General features: G+C 42.2%; 1 protein-coding gene across 1 annotated transcript in view; it reads left to right on the top strand.

Annotated features, from left to right (window-relative positions):
- MDN1 (midasin AAA ATPase 1) overlaps positions 1 to 17,887 on the top strand; it is a 125,860-nt gene that overhangs the window by 77,436 nt on the left and 30,537 nt on the right. The window contains exons 59-75 of the mRNA XM_056856148.1: positions 1,451 to 1,608; positions 2,379 to 2,593; positions 2,894 to 3,281; positions 4,036 to 4,145; positions 4,809 to 5,508; positions 6,208 to 6,369; positions 8,086 to 8,359; positions 9,009 to 9,241; positions 9,645 to 9,740; positions 10,029 to 10,123; positions 10,592 to 10,716; positions 11,833 to 11,970; positions 12,698 to 12,807; positions 12,978 to 13,051; positions 14,708 to 14,903; positions 15,506 to 15,662; positions 15,880 to 16,026. Of these exons, the coding sequence (XP_056712126.1) occupies positions 1,451 to 1,608; positions 2,379 to 2,593; positions 2,894 to 3,281; positions 4,036 to 4,145; positions 4,809 to 5,508; positions 6,208 to 6,369; positions 8,086 to 8,359; positions 9,009 to 9,241; positions 9,645 to 9,740; positions 10,029 to 10,123; positions 10,592 to 10,716; positions 11,833 to 11,970; positions 12,698 to 12,807; positions 12,978 to 13,051; positions 14,708 to 14,903; positions 15,506 to 15,662; positions 15,880 to 16,026 (3,378 nt within the window). The remainder of the gene's footprint in view (positions 1 to 1,450; positions 1,609 to 2,378; positions 2,594 to 2,893; positions 3,282 to 4,035; positions 4,146 to 4,808; positions 5,509 to 6,207; positions 6,370 to 8,085; positions 8,360 to 9,008; positions 9,242 to 9,644; positions 9,741 to 10,028; positions 10,124 to 10,591; positions 10,717 to 11,832; positions 11,971 to 12,697; positions 12,808 to 12,977; positions 13,052 to 14,707; positions 14,904 to 15,505; positions 15,663 to 15,879; positions 16,027 to 17,887) is intronic.

The raw sequence follows: 17,887 nt of genomic DNA, 5'->3' as shown, positions 1-17,887 counted from the left end.
GAACCCTGCAGGACACAATAGCATAAAAGCTACAGGGCCAAGCAGCAGTCACCTAGTGACAAAGACAAATGTAAAGTTCTGCATTTAGGTAGGAAAAATCAAATGCATAATTATAGGATGGGGGAGACTTGTTTGAGCAGTAGTGTGTGTGAAAAGGATCTTGGGGTCTTAGTAGACCAAACACTGAACATGAGTCAGCAGTGTGATGCTGTTAACTAAAAAGGCAAATGCAGTCTTGGGCTGCATCAACAGAAGTGTAGTGTCCAGATCACGCGAAGTAATGGTATCACTTTACTCTGCTCTGGTTAGACCTCAACTAAAGTACTGTGTTCAGTTTTGGGCACCACAATTTAAGAAAGATGTAGACAAGCTGGAACGTGTCCAGAGAAGGGCAACAAAGATGGTGAGGGGTCTGGAGACCAAGTCCTATGAGGAAAGGTTGAAGGAGCTGGGTATGTTTAGCCTGAAGAGGAGAAGACTGAGAGGGGATATGATAACCATGTTCAAGTACTTGAAGGGCTGTCATATAGAGGAGGGTGCTGAGTTGTTTTCTGTTGCTCAAGAAGGTCGGACCAGAACCAACGGGTTGAAATTAAATCCAAAGAGTTTCCGTCTAGACATTAGGAAGAATTTTCTAACAGAGCGGTTCCTCAGTGGAACAGGCTTCCTCGGGAGGTGGTAAGCTCTCCTTCCCTGGAGGTTTTTAAGAAGTGGTTAGATGGCCATCTTCTGGTCACTAGGGGTGTGGAGGGGGGAGGTAGTTGTGAATTTCCTGCATTGTGCAGGGGGTTGGACTTGATGGCCCTGATGGTCCCTTCCAACTCTTATGATTCTATGATTCTAGTATTGCCTTCTGGAATCAGTTGGTCAAGTAAGAGTGGAACCGCCGAAGCACGGTACCCCCCCCCCCCACTCCCAGCCAAGCCAGCCTCTTCAGAAGGGTACTGAGGCCTCTGGAGCAGCTCTACGGAGCCCAAGTGGCAGCAAGAGGCCTCCTATGGCTGGGCCAGAAGGGATGACTCATTGTCATCAGGAGGGTGGGGCCCATCTCGGCAGCCAAAGGAGTTTAAAAAAGCGTGTCTGGTAGATGTGGGGCCAGTGGAGATGGGGCTGGAGGTGTGGAGGGCCAGCGTGGAAGACATGAGTGAGCGGTGACACTTCAAGGGATGTGTGGAGCTGGGAGGGAGCCATGCAAACGTGACAGATACCATAGTCAGTGATACTGAAAATTGCTGAGAGGTCCAGGCAAATCAACAAGGATGCAATCCCCTTGTCAATCTCCTGGTGAAGGTCATCAGGCAAGGCGATCAAGACCATTTCCATCCCAAAACTAGGCCTGAATCCAGATTGAAATTGATCTAGATAATTGTCTCCTCTTGCAAATAATTTTTGGAAACCTTGGCTTGACTCTTCCAATACTCTCTTTTTTTCCTTGCACCTTAGGTCTCAGAAGACATTTCTGTCTTGTGGTCAGAGCTGGTGAATGCTGCTTTAGCATCATTCTGGAGTACTACAGTAACCACAGATCCGGAGCACTGGCTAGCTTGGAAGCCAGTATCTGTGGAAGAGAAGAAGATACCCAAATCCCTCATGGACTGTTCTCTTAAGGTTGTGTGGTAAAACCTGCACTACAAGTCCAGTCTAAACTGTTAACAAAAATGGTGCTTTTATACTGATGTTTAAAAACGAATTAGTTTACATTTTTAAAAGATCTCACTGTCTTGCTTGGAATGTTAATTAGCTGAACCCAAGAAAGACATGCTAACAAAACAATTCTAAAAGTATATATACAATAAAAGGAGAATGAAAGATAGAATGAAAGTATAAAACTAGAGAATGTATACACCAAGTCAGCATTGTACCTCAGTATACTTTGGGGGCTGCACAGAATCTTGTGACTGTATCCGAGATTCCGGGCTCAAGGTCAACCGGAAGAAGGGAGGTGTACCAGTCCTCTGATCTTCCCTGAATTTTTTGGAGAATAGGCTGAATAAAAGTGTGTCTGAGGGTGTCATATAGGACAATGCACTTGTCAAACTGTTTCTATTTTCCCAGTAGCACATGGGGCATAAATTAAGATATACAAGGACTGTTACACTGATTTGATTCCTGTCTCTTGTGAAGTTGTGGGTTTGAGTGCTCAAATTGAAACGTTTAATGAAATAGGCATTTAAATATTGCAGAAATGTTGGCTATGGAGGTTCCTTCCTTAGTGCAGTTTGTTATACATAAATGACATTGAGATGGTTTGGAATTTTTTGGCGACCATCTCTCATATGTGCAGCTGTTTAAGGTCAATGGCCGCACTTTTGTTTTTATTTTAATGTGGAAACGCTTATCAGTGCTGGAACTCACATTTTTGATCTCCCCTGATTTAGGGTGTGGGAATTTTGAGTCAAGCCGTTTTCTCCAAGTGCCTCTCTGAAATTCTAACTAGCAGCAGCAAGGGGTGCCAGTGGGATGCGACTGGCCTTCCTGTTCTGTCGGCCTCCAACGTGACTCTGGGCGAGTGGCTGGAGAGAGCGCAGCAGCTTCAGGAAGTCAGTGCGGTTCTGTGGAACAACTTGACCTTTTCCTCCATGGCTGAATTTAGGTATTGGCAAGTGACAGTTGCTTTCCTACTCCTGTTTTCTGAAGCCGGAAAAAAACTACTGAGGCTTTATATTCCTAGTTTAACAGCTAGTCTTAGAGGAAACTGGAAAGGAGGATAATGGTTTGTTGGCAAATTCTGTTGCGACAGCTACTGCTTTCTCCACATGTTTCTCTAACCTCTGCGTTGGCCAGAGTAGGGTTAGCTGCTACTATGTTGCCGAGGCAGATGAATTCAGTTGAAGGACCTCCAATTGCTGATATCTGCTTTATACTTAATTGAAATCCTCTTTTTTTCTTACAGATATACTGATTCCAGGTTCCAGCTTGCCATCTTAGAGAAGCAGCTTATGGCTCTTAAAGACCTGGTTCCGGTACAACTACAAGAGGAGTACCTCAAAAGCTGTGATAAGCTTTCTTCCAGGGGCCCCGTGGCTTTGCAGTGCATCTTCAAAGTCCTCAAGGAAGTTGCCGCTCAGGACATACTACCCGAAGAAATGATGTGTCTGTGGAGGACTTGTCTGCAGCAGTTCTGCATGCAGGAAGGAGGACCCCAGAACTTGCCTGAAGCCGTGCGGCGTGGCAGGCTCTGGGTGAACTTAGGGCTGCTGCAGATCCACATATGGCTTCCACAGACTCGGTTTGATCCTGCGGTAAAGAGAGAATACAGACTCAAGTATGCAATGGAAGAGGTGCGTATATGGAGCTGCAGTGGACTTCCTCTCCTTGTCATTTATTATTTAGGGTGGTTAAAACAAGAACGGACTGTGAAGAGCTCCAAAAGGATCTCTCAAAATTGGAGGAGTGGGCATTAAAATGGCAAGTGAGATTCAATGTGAGCAAGTACAAAGTGATGCATATTGGGGCAAAAAATCCCAGCTTCACATATAAACGGATGGGAACTGCTGGCAGTGACAGATCAAGAAAGGGATCTCAGGGTGGTAGTGGATCACTCTATGAAGATGTCAATCCAGTGTTCAGCTGCTGTGAAAAAGGCTGGCCATAATTAGGAAAGGAATAGAGAATAAAACTGCTTCTATCATACTGCCCTTGTTCAAATCTATGGTGAGATCACACTTGGAATACTGTGTACAGTTCTGGCCACCACACCTGAGATAGGATATTGCAGAACATGAAAAGGTTCAAAAAAGAGCAACCAAAATGATCAGGGGGCTAGAGTGGTTAAAACACTTAAGTCTGTTTAGCTTGGAAAGAAGATGTTTAAGGGGAGACATGATAGAGGTGGTGATAGAGGATGCGGTGATGGCTACCAACTTGGAAGGCTTTAAGAGGGGAGTGGACGTGTTCATGGAGGGCAGGGCTATCCATGGGTTCTAGTCAAAATGGATACTAGTCATGATGCATACCTATTCTCTACAGTATCAGAGGAGCATGCAGGAGTATTGCTTTGAGTTAAACTGGCTCATTTTTGTTTACTGTTTTCAGTTGCACCATCTAGAATGTGAATGGAAAACTCACAATCTATCCACTCAGCTGTTCACAGGAAAAGATCTTGAAGATGAAACAATTAGCAGACACAGTCACCCTCACATTAGGTAATACTGGTGTGCACTGTGGATTAAGAGGGAATGTTAACACTGGCTATGTTGTTTCCAGGTTGATAAGGTAGTTATACACAGCCCCAAATATCCCTCTTGGCTCTGAGTTGATTCCCTACTTGAAAGCAGGCCCTCGGAAGTTCCTGCAAAAATTTTTTACTCCCATCTCAGTGGTAAATGGGAAACTTGGTGACCTACTTAAAAAGCTTGTGAACTAAACAGGTTACTTTGGCCTTTGGGGTGGGGCTGTGGCTCAGTGGTAGAGCATCTGCTTGGCATGCAGAAAGTCCCAGGTTCAATCCCCGGCATCTCCAGTTAAAGGGACTAGGCAAGTAGGTGATGTGAAAGACCTCTACCTGAGACCCTGGAGAGCCGCTGCCGGTCTGAGTAGACAATACTGACCTTGATGGACCAAGGGTCTGATTCAGTATAAGGCAGCTTCATGTGATCATGCGATGCCTGTCTGATACCCCCATTTGATTCACAGAGAGCCAGATTCTTAATCCAAAAAAAAAGAAAAGTGAGATACAACACAGAAATTTGTTGGGTTCATATTATGAAAGAAAGACAATTTGTGTGTCGTAGAAATGACTCCAGTAGTAGCTTTAACCATAACTGATTTATCTGGATTTTAAAATTATGCACTTTATCCTCTCTCAGGATGTTATGCCAAAGAATCCAGAAACTAAAGAATCAGATTGCCCGCCTTGGCCAAAAACAAGCCTTTAGACCCCAGAGCCCTTTGTATGACTGCTTATATCAGGAGGTTCATCAGTATGTCAACAGCATTGGCCAGATTTCTAAGGTGCAGGATCTCTTGGCTCGCCTTGTGCAGTTCCTCCACGGGGATAAATCCCAGCCAGCCCAGGTGGTTCAGAAAGTTCTCAATGAAGAAGCTGCCTGGCAGCAGTCGCACCATCAATTCAGAAAACATTTGACGGAGGATTACGCTGCTTTCCTGGATGTAGTTGCTCCACTTCAGGCTGCCATTTTGCAGGTGCAGCACGGCCTGAGACTTGTGGCTTCTGAAGTCCACAGAGCAACCCTGAGCAGTGTTGTCTGCCTGACCAAGCTTGGCACCCTTGTTGCTTCTCTCCTGTCATTTCCTTCTGTTGGGGGCACCTTCCCCACTTACCTTTCCCAGGCAGATGCTTTGTGCTCTGTGGACTCTCTAGATGTTCTTCACAACCTTCAGAGGCTGTCTCAGAAGTACTCTGCTGAAGGTTCAGACAGGGAGCAGAGGTTGTGTCTTACCCAAGAGCAGCTGCTGGTGAATGCCTTATTGTATCTCCGTTGCCATGTGCTGTCTAAGGGAGAGCTGGACCATAAATCTCTGCAACTTTTTAGACATCTGTGTCAGGTAAAGTATCTGGATTTAAAATAATTTAATCATATAATCCTGAACATGGCTCATCCCATGTCCATCAGAAAAATCTATAGGGTGGTGCCACCCAGGGATAGGGAACCCCCAGGTTAGCTGAAACATCAGACTATGAAAAAAGGAAAGGTGTTGTTGTTTTTTAATTGCTCAGATGATGACATTGCTGGTTGAAGAAAAAATAAAATCTCATGACACGATGTTGTGAGGTCTCAGCTGCCCTTTTGGGGGTTGCCTGGCAGAAATGTCAGCAGCAGAAAGAAATTTGTGTGTGGGGGGGGTTAAGACAGTGATAAGAGGTACAAAGACAGAGGTTCCAGCAAGGAAGAAGAAAGGTAGGAAGCAGCTAGAGGGTGGAAGGGCCAGTGGGGGGGATTTCTCATGAGAGCTCCCTGTTCAGGTCCTCTGCTTATATTTGGAGCTTTTGAAGGGAGACTACTTTTCTTCTCCCCTTTCACTCCTCCCCTGTGGTTATCTCTTTTTTCTTCTTTATTATTTGCTGCATTGTGAATAGCTTAAACTTTAGAAGTTTAGGTTAAAAATGTAATTTAGATGCATGCAACCTAAATGTTCATAGTTCAAGCATGCGTGCTCTAATACCAACACCAGACATATGGAATTTATATCTGTGCGTGTATTATGATTTCTGCAAAGAGTTTTGTTGGTGGTTTGTTTTCTTAGGTAATTATAAATGAATGGGATGAACAAGAGCGTCTGGCCCAGGAAGAGGAGGAACAGAAAAATACTCTGTATAGATACAAGGCCAAAAGCCACGGAACTGGCCTGAGTGAAGAGGAGGAAGAAGAGAGAGAATTCAGAAAGAAATTTCCTCTTCATGAGAAGGTAGACTACTACTGACACTGAAAATTTTGTATGAAGTTATTTCTTGAAGAAGTAGAGATGAAAATAGCTAGACTTCTGAGATATGATTTAAGGGAGGGAAGAAACTAGAAGGGCATGTTAGTTTAGTTAGTTAGCAGAGCAAGTGCATACAGGTAACTTTTTAGAGATTTCAAAATCAAATCCCTGATCCGCCATGAAGTTTGGGTAGATGTTCTACAGGAAACTCTCTCTAAGATCGAGAAAGCAATCTGCAAATGTTGGGAAAGTCTATTGAGACATGGACACTAATTAAAGAAATAGAAATGGTTGTCTTCAGAGGCCCTATGTATGTACCTTCCACACAAACTATTTGAGGTGAGATGGTGACTCCAGAGACGGGGACTTTTCTGTGGTGGCATGTTGTTAGAACTTTCTTTTGGTGCACAACATATTTACATCACTTTTAATCTGATAAATGGCTCTTAAGGCAGTTTATAGCATAAAAGGTAAAGGTCCCCTGTGCAAGCACCGGGTCATTCCTGACCCATGGGGTGACGTCACATCCTGATATTTACTAGGCAGACTTTGTTTACGGGGTGGTTTGCCAGTGCCTTCCCCAGTCATCTTCCCTTTACCCCCAGCAAGCTGGGTACTCATTTTGCCAACCTTGAGCCGGCTACCTGAAACCAACGTCCGTTGGAATCGAACTCAGGTTGTGAGCAGAGCTTGGACTGCAGTACTGCAGCTTTACCACTCTGCGCCACCAGGCTCCTAGTTTATAACATACAAGTATTTGAAAGCTGTGTTAAAACAGTTAAAAGTTCAAGCATTAATGTTTTGTTTAAATAGCAACCCCAATAAAAGCCTCATCAGACAAATGCTTTGAAAGGTCAATAACTGAATTAGTCAGCATGTGAGCAGCAGCACTGTAAGTAATAGAAACATTTAGTATTTGGGCGGCAGTAAAATTAGGGAGGCTGCTTCATCCCCCAAATGAATAAGCTGATACCAAAGACTTCATGGGCTTGGCACTACCTTAGATAACTTTGTAGAGGGTTTTCCATAGCCAGAGGCCCACAGCAGAGAAATCCTGTCTCTGTTGGTTCCCCATATCACCTCAGAAAATGGAGGGCCTGCAGAGCAAGGCTTTTGAAGATGATTAGGGTGAGACCAGTTTACCTTTTGAGCTTCAGGTGCTGCTGAGTTGCTTTTAGCTGTTTTGTAATGTGAGTCTGTGTGTTGCAGTTATGTTATTTCTCTGTTTTAATGCTTCATTTTTATTGTGCCTTATCAGTGTTTGTTTCATTTATGGTCTCTTACTCTGGTGTTATTTATTGACAAAATTTATATCCTGCCTTTCTGCCCTTACAATTTAAAACAAACATGGTAAAATTACATTAAAATAAACCCTTCTCCCAGAAGGGGATATGGGTGTTTTTATGTGTGTGTATGGTTCTAACAGCAATTTTATGCGACTTTCTGGTTTAGTATTTATGTTCATTTATTCACTGCTGAAAGGGAATAAATGAACAAAAATTCTAAAAAAGAAAGTCACATAAAATTGTTGTTAAAACCATCATATATATTTAGAAAATCAAATCAAGGATCAACGCTATTAAAAATAGTTATTGGTGAGAGGTTCTTAAAAAATCTCACTCCTGGAAGGGAGTGTCTATTGAATGTTGTGACATAATTGTTTTAATTGGTTAGTTACTTCTATATCTCTATGATTTATAGGATTTTAAAGATATTACAGCTCAGGCAAGTCTTGAGGAAGAAATGGAAACTGAAGATGGTTTAGAAAACGAAGCTGCCTTTGAAACACCCCTCCTTTCCCATCACTCACTGAAAACTGTAATGGCAGTGCATCAGCAGCTATCCCTTTACTTCGCTCGATCTCTGTGGTATCAGCAGAACCTGCCCTCCCATCAGACTAAATATCACTTGACTACATTTGTCTCCTGTTACCAGACTGGTGCTTCACTGGTGGCCCATTTTTATCCTTTGATTGGTAAGACTTTTCTGTTGAGGTGCTGTATGCTTCAGAAAACAGGAAGCAGCGGGGGGATAGGAAAATGAGATGCCCTCTGTAAATTCTTGCCGGTTCCCCGCTTGTAGATCAATAATACCAAAACTTCACTAGTAACAACTGAAGAAAAGCAGATGAAAGATCTTGGATAACTAAGAGTAAAATGGGGTGTGCTACTGAAAAAACTTCTCTGTGATGTTATATAAGTTTGCTATGCAAATAATGTTAGAAAGTAGGCCAGGTTTATTCTGAATCCTAAAAACTGAGATGAGTAGCATCTCAGTTGTGCGAAACCTACATGCCTTAGACAGCAGGTACTAAGGAGCTGGTTCGTGGCAAGGAACTGGGGTGTGAAACTGGAGATCCAACAGCTGTGGCCTGTTTGGTATATTTTCTTTGCACATGGATAGCCTACTAGATTTAATGTTTCTTGGATGCCCTAGCCTCACTGCATTGGCACAGAGGCCTTGGAGCAAACTCACTTTATGTTCTGAAAGGCTGCAAAATTGGGATAGGCACTAGATACAGGTCACGGTTTACCATTTGGTCAGCAGTGCTCTAAGGTATGATGTAAAGCACTTATGGGTACATGTGCCTACACATCTTTTTCTGTTCCCCACCAAAATCTTAGGGTCTGAAATGAATGACCATCTACAGGGCTGCCAGCTTCTTGCTAGCACAATACTGCAGAATACACTTTTTGAAGAAGGTTCAGAACTTGCCCTGCAGCTTGAGGAGCCGTATGACTTCTATCATCACCCTAATATTCAGCAAGTTCAGCTATGCCAACCTGTGCTGGAAAACTTTGCTAAAGAAGTGAGGGTACTGTTGCGAGAATGGCCTGATCACCCTGTGCTTGTGCAGGTAAGAAGTGGATGTAGTCTAAACTTTGAGAGGTGTAAAATAGACTTTGCAGGTGTGCATCTTTAGTGCATGCTGAAATGTTAAAGTATAATATTTACTTTTTATATGGGATCAACCCTGCATGTATCCTATAAACATGTATCCTATATACATATGATCCAGATACTAAGACATTGGCTTGATAACTTTCCAGGAAGCCAAGTATAGGACTAATTGTCTAAATCTGGTTGTGTCTGTCCACATTTTGCAAGTAAAAACTCTTTTGTAGAGATCCACCTGTTATAAGCAGACTGTGTTTTAAATTTCTGGGTTATTTTAAAAATCACTTGTTCTGTTACTGTATGTGCGGATTTCAATTCAGAACTCTTAAAAGTTACAGCCAAAAATACTTTTCATTTTGCAGCTCTTGGTTGTGATGGACAGAATCTGTAGCTTTCCACTCTCCAGTCCCCTCTCAAAGTTCCTGAATGGCTTAGAAATTCTGCTTGCCAAGGCTCAGGTTAGAAATTGGGGGTTGGGGGAGTAATCTGTGCATGCTTATTCCAAAACTGATTTCAAGTTTCTGTAGTTCACGAATAATAGTTACAAAAAGTAGCAAATTTGCATATCAAAGATTACTAACTTGTGGGTTCTGGTGACGTCTCATACTGTGGAACATTAAAATGTAGAACAAAGGTGGTTGGTTGTCTTTAGTTTTTAAGGCATAGATAATAGGCAAGAAAAGTTTTTGGTTGTAATGTATATTACTTTGCAGTTCTTGTCTGATGAGCATTCCTTCCTCTTTTAGGATTGGGAGGACACTGCTAGTCGAGCAGTGTCTCTCAGGAAACACCTTGATTTGGTCACTCAGCTGATCATCCAGTGGCATAAACTAGAGCTGAAGTAATTTTCCATTGTTTTGAGTATTTAAAAAGTGCCAATTATTGGGGGGTGAACCAAATCGTTTAATGGAGGTGCAGAAAGCAGAGGGTGTTCCCAGTAGTCAGGGGGGATGGTTTTGCTCAATTTCTTATTCCCTTCCAACACGACTATCCTTCTCCTATCTCTACAACCTCTACAAGATTCATTCATAATTCAGTAGCAAAATATGTATGTTAAATCATACACAATATGAACCATATTTTTAAGTTCATATTGTGTACTCTGCACTGAGTTTTTGACATTCCATTTTGTAGAATTGGCACTTTTGTTCATGCATAGTACCACTTTTCATAGAAATTGCTTTCATGGTAAAAATCTGTCTCTTTCCTCAGATATATGTACTTAAAGATATTTTAAATGCAAGCCTATATGGATGGTGTTACAGATTTAAGTTTTGATCGGTCTTAATTTCCCCCCATATATTATCAGCTGTTGGTCTGTTAGTCTTGACAATACAATGCAGCGTCAGACAGAAAAATCGATGAAACATTGGCTTTCAATCTATCAGATTATAGAAAAATACCAACAAGAACAGATAGGGAAGAACACTGAAGGTAAATATTTCTGGGTACCATTTAATAATATTTGTGTAAGTGAAAAACTGCTATCCTCCAAAGAGAAGCTTGTGTTGAGGAGAACACAAGGCCGAGGAAACAGTTCTCTATGAAACTGGATGTGCATGTTGTAATATATATGTCATAGTATATGGTATGCCTGTGTTTGCTTTTTTTGAAAGGGCAGTGCTACATACTCAGTTAAACCCAAATTTTAATGTCCCTCTTGATGTGAAGTGTACTGACAGAGCAGGTTCCGTATTAACTCTCAAAGCACTTTACAAAGTTTATAAACTGCTAATCTTGTTGAAATGTGTGCAGATCAGGCAAGTATTACGACAGTAGCAAATCATCTTGGTAGTTTGATCTGTGGAAAGCCACTGTGATATAGCTAAGAAAAGCATCAGTATTTTGGAATAATGAAGCCAGGGATGTAGATTACTATTAAGATTTTTGTAAGTTATTGCTATCATAGCTTTTTCTCCCCCTTTTTCCCTGTTGTTACATTTACATTGTGCCAATGTAAATGTGTACTATTCATCTTACTACAGTTAAAAATATTGGGAGCTTGCCTTGGGGATGGTCATTCCCTCCTCTCTGTTCATCTAATTCCCCTTAACTGTGGTTAAGGGAATCATTGGCATCATTCTTAACCACAGATAGCATTAACTGGAGTGATTCTTTAAACTGAGTGTAAGATCATGACTGACAGGAAGCCCTGGCCATTATTAACTGCAGTTCAGGTCTATGAAGACAGTTCCCTTAACTACAGTTAAGGCAGAAGTGGAGAATTTGCTTCATAGCTGAGGAGGGGATCAGAATGAGTGACTGCACATTCCAATTACTAGATTCAGATTTCTTAATTGTAAATAAAAGGGTATTAATGTGATATCAGCACTAAAATTTTGAGGGGTAAATATTTTCTGAGTAGCAAAGATTGCTGTCCCCATTATAGCCAATTATCCCTTTTTTGTGGGGGGGGGACCTTGACTGCTTTTCTCGCTGGTACATAATTTTATTTTTTTCTTTTATTTTTTTAAAAAAGTCAAAATAATTAATGTGTCTCTCTCTTTGCTCCTTTCCATCCTTAAAATTGCAACGTTACAAAATGAATAGAAATGAGTTTAACAGCAGTGGTCAGTACACTGCAGGCTTTCATGGAAGGATCCACCCTGGGAGAATTTCACACACGACTTCAAATGCTGCTAGAATTCCACTGCCATGTCTTGCTGATGCCACAGGTGGAAGGTAATGGTAGGTATTTGTTTTGGATTGGCCAGTACTCTAGTTAAAAAGGCCTGGGCCTCATGTATATAAAAGCCTCATGTGTATATATACGCCTCATGTGGCCCAGCAACTGAGTACTTGCATTTGTTTGGGGTATACAAGGCCAACTACAGCAGTTAATATACTTGCTTTACTCAGGAGTCCTGGATAAATCAGCCCCACCCTCTTATCATATGACGTGATGGGACGTCAATCAGACATACTTAAGTGTAGTTACATCATCTTTCCAGTTCTACATTAAATTATTTTGCTCTGCATTTTAGGCCGGATTTGCTACCAAATACAGTTATTTTGTGCGTGTGCTCAGCACAGTACCGTTAGCAGGATCAGTTTAGGCATGTCAAGCCATGACTTGTGCTCACCAAATTTTTGAACCTAAACCATAGTTTGAACTTCCTGTCATAGAACAGGCCAACTGATTCAGAGCTCATCTTTTGTCTTCCATCTACTCAATTCTTAAATCCATAAGTTTGCTTCCTTTTGCATAGTACATCAGCTTCTGGAGGTTACCCTAGTGCTGCAGATAAGGTGAACATGGTTACCTGCTCAGTTGCCCTGCTGAAAGACGGCCAAGATGTTGGGGAGGGGCAGAATACTTCATAAAAAGGGGCTCTACTTTTTATGTTCCCTAGCTGGTCCCTCTAGTGTTGAAGAAGAACATATTTTAATTAAATTTGTTGTTTGTTCATTTTAGATATTCTGTGCAATGTACTATGGAATCTATATCATTATTACAAGCAGTTTTCAGAATGTGTGCAGGCTAGGCTGACTGAACTCCGGCAGCCTATTGAAAAAGAACTAAAGGTAAGAAGAGTGATGCTTGGTGTGATGACTGACTTCTAGTCGATAGCTATGGGAGATAAAGCCAAAACATGATGCCATGCACAAAGTATTATACTGGCTTCTAAAACTGGGCATGTATATCGTTTCATTTCATGGATATTGCAGTTCATTGACTTTGTTTTACTTTACAGGAGTTCGTGAAAATCTCAAAATGGAATGATGTCAGCTTTTGGGCTGTAAAACAGTCTGTGGAGAAGGCTCACAGGTAGCTTACTGATGTTTTGATGATGTTAGCCATTTTGGACACCTTAGCATTTAAGTCAGTCATTTGTCCCCCAAAAAAATTGCAACATGGGAGACTTTATTAAGTTTATTAAGTAATCTCTATGTAGGGCTACCCTTGAGACTCATTTGAAGACTCCAGCTGGTACAGAATGCCACAGTGAGGCTCCTTACAGGGACCTCGTTTCGGGAACATATACAGCCAGTGCTTTGTCAACTGCACTGGCTCCAACTGGAGTATCGGATCAGGTTAAGGTGCTGTTTTTGACGTTTAAAGCCTTACATGGTCTGGGAGCCTCGTATCTTAGGGAGCTCTTTTGGTACGCCCCCCAAAGAACACTGCGTTCATCTGATAATAACCTACTGGTGGTTCCCGGCCCTAAGAGTGTGTGGCTGTCCTCGACAAGAGCCAAGGCCTTTTCGGTCCTGGCTCCAGGCTGGTGGAACACCCTCCCAAGTAACATCAGAGCCCTGCGGGACCTTAAAGAGTTCTGCAGGGCTTGTAAAATAGAGTTGTTCCACCAGGCCTACAATTGAGGACAGCTGCGATGTCATCTATGCTGGCCTCCCTACCTTTCCACCACATTATTTTGGCTGATATATGACCTAGGGGGTTATCTGGCTGCTGTAGTTAGCTACAACCATCTTGGTGTCATCTGTTGTTTTAAATTGGTTATTTAAAAGTTATTAATGACTGTTTTAATGTTTTAATCGAATGCTGCTGTGCCTATTGGTTGGTTTTAATGCTGGTCCCGCCCTGAGCCTGGCTTTGGCTGGGGAGGGCAGGATATAAATTGAAAATAATAAATAAATAATCCAACCTGGATTCCCTTTATCCATTTATAAGAAGAAACTTTATCCATTGACAAGAAGTAAATATCAGTGTTCCATTTTCCATTATTTACTTACAAGAGTGCATATTTATAGTAATTTCATCTACCAACATAATATGATCAAAGTAAATGACAATTGTCTTTGTCTAACTAGCCTTCTTGTGTCTAACATGTTAGGCCAGTGATGGCGAACCTTTTAGAGACCAAGTGCCCAAACTGCAACCCAAAACCCACTTATTTATCGCAAAGTGCCAACAAGGCAATTTGCCCCCGCCGCCCAGCTGGGCGGCGCAGAGTCAGGGGAAGGGGGGGGGCTTTGAACTGCTCGGGGCAGCGCGGAGCAGTTCAAAGCCCCCGCCGAGCTGGGCGGCGTGGAGTCGGGGGAAGGGGGGGTTCTCAACTTACCAGCGCGTGCCCACAGACAGGGCTCGGCGTGCCAAGTCCGGCACGCGTGCCATAGGTTCGCCAACACGGTGTTAGGCTGTTAACAGTAGCCCCTTTGCTTAATGTACAAAGGTCCTATAACTCGTTGGTAAGTCATACCCACCAATTGCTGATCGATATATGTCAACATGGCATTCTCTTAATTGCATTTGAGGAAGTGAACTTTGACTCATGAAAGCTTATGTTAGAATAAATATTGTTAGGCTTTAAGGTGCTATTGGACTTCGGTTTTATTTTGATTCATGTCTGTAAATTTAAAACTGGGTGATGAACTAGGATGAACTATTTCAGTCACTGTTGTTCACCTTTTACCCTGTTGTCATGAAGTTCATTTTCATCTGTCTCTTTTTCATTGTGACTAGGACACTTTTTAAATTTATGAAGAAATTTGAAGCTACGCTCAATGAACCGTGTCGATCAGCCTTAATGGAGACATTCAAAGACAAGCAAGTAGTTTCTTTGCAGAAGCAAGAGCCGTCTGATAACCAGGAGACTAAAATTCAGAGTCTGCACAACATATTAAGAAAAAAACTGGCTACTAGAATAGATGTTGTTCAGGTATATAAAGTTCTCATTAGCATTCAGGTGAAGTGTTAGGCATTTTTAAGTGGGGTTCTAAATTCCCTGTATGCAGGGAATTCCCTCCCTCCCCTTTTTAACAGTAAGTTACACTGTATGTGCAAAATACTGTAAAAAGTTTGTGGCAGAGGCAGGATAACAATAGGAACATAATCTTTATCCTCTGTTTTGTCCTACTGTGATGTAAAATTCTGTGGATTCCAATGGCTGTATGTGTAGATTTCTTGAGTCTCATCTACAACTGCATATAAATGAGAAGGCGCAGAGTTCTGGAACTGTTCCACTTGAAGTTATAAGTGGAGAATTGCATGTATGAGTGATCAAACTTTATGTCCATGGAAACTACTTTTAATCTCTGGTATAGCGTGCTTGTTTGAATTAGTATTATGGGAATTTTATGTGCATGATCAAGTCACATGTATCCTTACATTTTGCCAGCCTGATACCTTTGGAAGCATTAATGGCACATGGTGAAAATAGCTATCCCCTTTCTATAAATCTCCATTCTTTACTACTGTGATGGACCCATGCAGCACTCTGATTTAAGCCATGTTGCTTTTACTGTTTTGAAATTTTTCTAGACTGCTCATTTACAGGGATGCCAAGGAGATGTGTTGCATCCTGATTCCCTTCAGGCCCGCTTGCCTAAGCTTACAAAACGGATGGCAAAGATATGCACAACCTTTGTGAAGAACGACACATTTTTGGATCTGGTGGAAAACCTTGACCAGTTCACAGGTAGGCACTGGGGAAATACTGCAATGGATCTCAATGTACAGAATGAAATTTCACATTGGAAAACACTGCGCAAAAAAGTTATTTCCCCCCCTCCTTTCTAAACAGATGGACTAATCGGTGTTGTGGTGAGTTCTGGGGAGAGGAGACTGGTGAGTTAAAGTGATATTGTTGAAATTGCTGCTAAATCCGTTCTTTCTACCACTCTCTACTTTTTAAGGTGATGTAATTTCCTCTGCCCATGAGTTGCAAAACACGTCCGTCAGTCTGCTTGCTGACAAAGAAAAACAGAAGTCAGAGGTCAAGCATCTACTTGTGCAGAAACAGAGGGCTCTAACAGAGCTCTTTAAGAGCCTTGCAACTACAGGTGAGATGCAATGAAACTTGGTCTTTGCTACTATATGTAGTCTGAGATGAGCATGTCCCCTAGACATGCATCATGCAAGTTGCATGATAGCAAGTCACCCAGCGATTGTCCCTCAAGGGCCAAAACAGCCCTGGAAAGGGCTTTGCCCCCTTTCCCTGCCTTTTACTGTCAGAAACCAAGGCTTGAACACTGTGTGGATGCCTAGCAATTGCCACTGAAGACATTTGTTTGTTAAAGCTGCAGGCATTTCTTCTATTGTTTATGTACTTTTTTTTTTAAGTTTCAGATTTTTCTACAAACTTGAAGCATTTCTCATGCTTGTAGAAAGATCCTTCCTGTCTGACCATACTCTGGATTTAAGTATCTGCAGATTTTTTGGTCATGTATATTGCCTGCATAGAGAGAAATATTCCAAATTCTTGTACACATTGTGTAATGTGTCACCTAAGAAAGGGGCAGGCATGAAATCAGAGAGGTAGAGAGTGGGGGGAGGGTTGAAACGAGGATTTGTAACTGCCTATCTCTGCAGGTTCCTGGCCCAAGGCGGTGTTCTCCATCTGTGGGGGTAGGGGGTGAGATTCCCAAATGTCCAGTAATCCAAAAGGGTAATATCAGGGAAAGAACAACAGACATTTCTGGTGTTGGGTGTCTGTGACTGAGTACATTCTGCTTTCATGATAGAGGTCATCTTGGGCAGATCAGAGCACGCTTGCCAGGATTCCTGCAAGCAAACCGAAATGAGAGCATGGTTTGGGGACAGATTCCAACTTCAATTTTAGGGCCATGGGCTTGAGTCGCAAAACAAAAGATTTCTAGGTTTGAAAAGTAGAGAGGGGGCTAGGTGAGCTGCAAGGTATCTCCACTAATTGCCCAAAGGTGAGAGAGGGGGAATAATGCCTAGGTACTGGGAATATTTTCAGTTAAGGAAAGAGGTGTGCGTTGGAGGCATTCTTAGTTACAAATTCCATTTTAGTAAGGTGGCAGGAAATTCCATTATCTAAAGTCGATCATTCTTTTCACTGTGGAAGAAAGCTGAAGTGGGCTTTAGTTCTTTCTAGATTTGAATATCAAGGCAGCCAGATCATTTGTACTAAAGTACTGTTGATTAATTGAGAGATCCTGATTAATGGTCTGAGGGCTAGTTAAAGGGAGAGTTTTCTGTCCCTGCATGCTGTTGTCACCATTAAGCATGATGAGATCAGGGTGTGGGATTGTACCCAATCCTGCCCTCTCTTTACTTACACTTGGTTTTGTAGATGGCCTGTAGTTTAAAGCTCGTGTTCTGAGCCTCATGTGACTGTCAAAGAGGAGCTGATCTCAGTCGCCAAGTTAGAGGGAGAAAGAGAGGCCAACAAGATGGAGGCTTGATGGCAGCATCCCACATTATATGTAGGACCTATACACTGGACCATGGTGTGGTTTATAATCATATGAATCTAACAGACACTGTCCTAAAATATAAGGACTGTCTCACTGTCAGTTTCCCCTATATACAGCCAGCCTCGACTCCTTGATTTTGTACAAAGTTATGAGTATATGGGGGAAGCATTCGTCTGAGCCAGGCTGCATATGGATATAGCTGGTAGCAATTTCTGGAACCGTGGCTGCTTGTAAAAGTGCTACCACAATAAAGGGAATCACAGCTGTCTGTATCAGAGTGCTGACCAGTTAGTGCTAATATTTTCCCCACACAGGCATGGATTTATTTGAGGAGGGGCTTCAGCTGTTCACATACAAAGGAAACTGCCTTTACAATAACATTGTTCTTAGAAAGTATACCACACGAGAATAGCCTCAAAGCAGTTGTTACATTCAAGGCAGAGTTGAAGTCCATTAAAAATCAGAAGGGGGGACTGTGTAC

Source organism: Euleptes europaea, chromosome 10 (assembly GCF_029931775.1).
Source record: "Euleptes europaea isolate rEulEur1 chromosome 10, rEulEur1.hap1, whole genome shotgun sequence".
NCBI lineage: Eukaryota > Metazoa > Chordata > Lepidosauria > Squamata > Sphaerodactylidae > Euleptes > Euleptes europaea.
The sequence above is the reverse complement of the archived record's forward strand: the minus strand, read 5'-3'. Positions and strand labels throughout refer to the sequence as shown.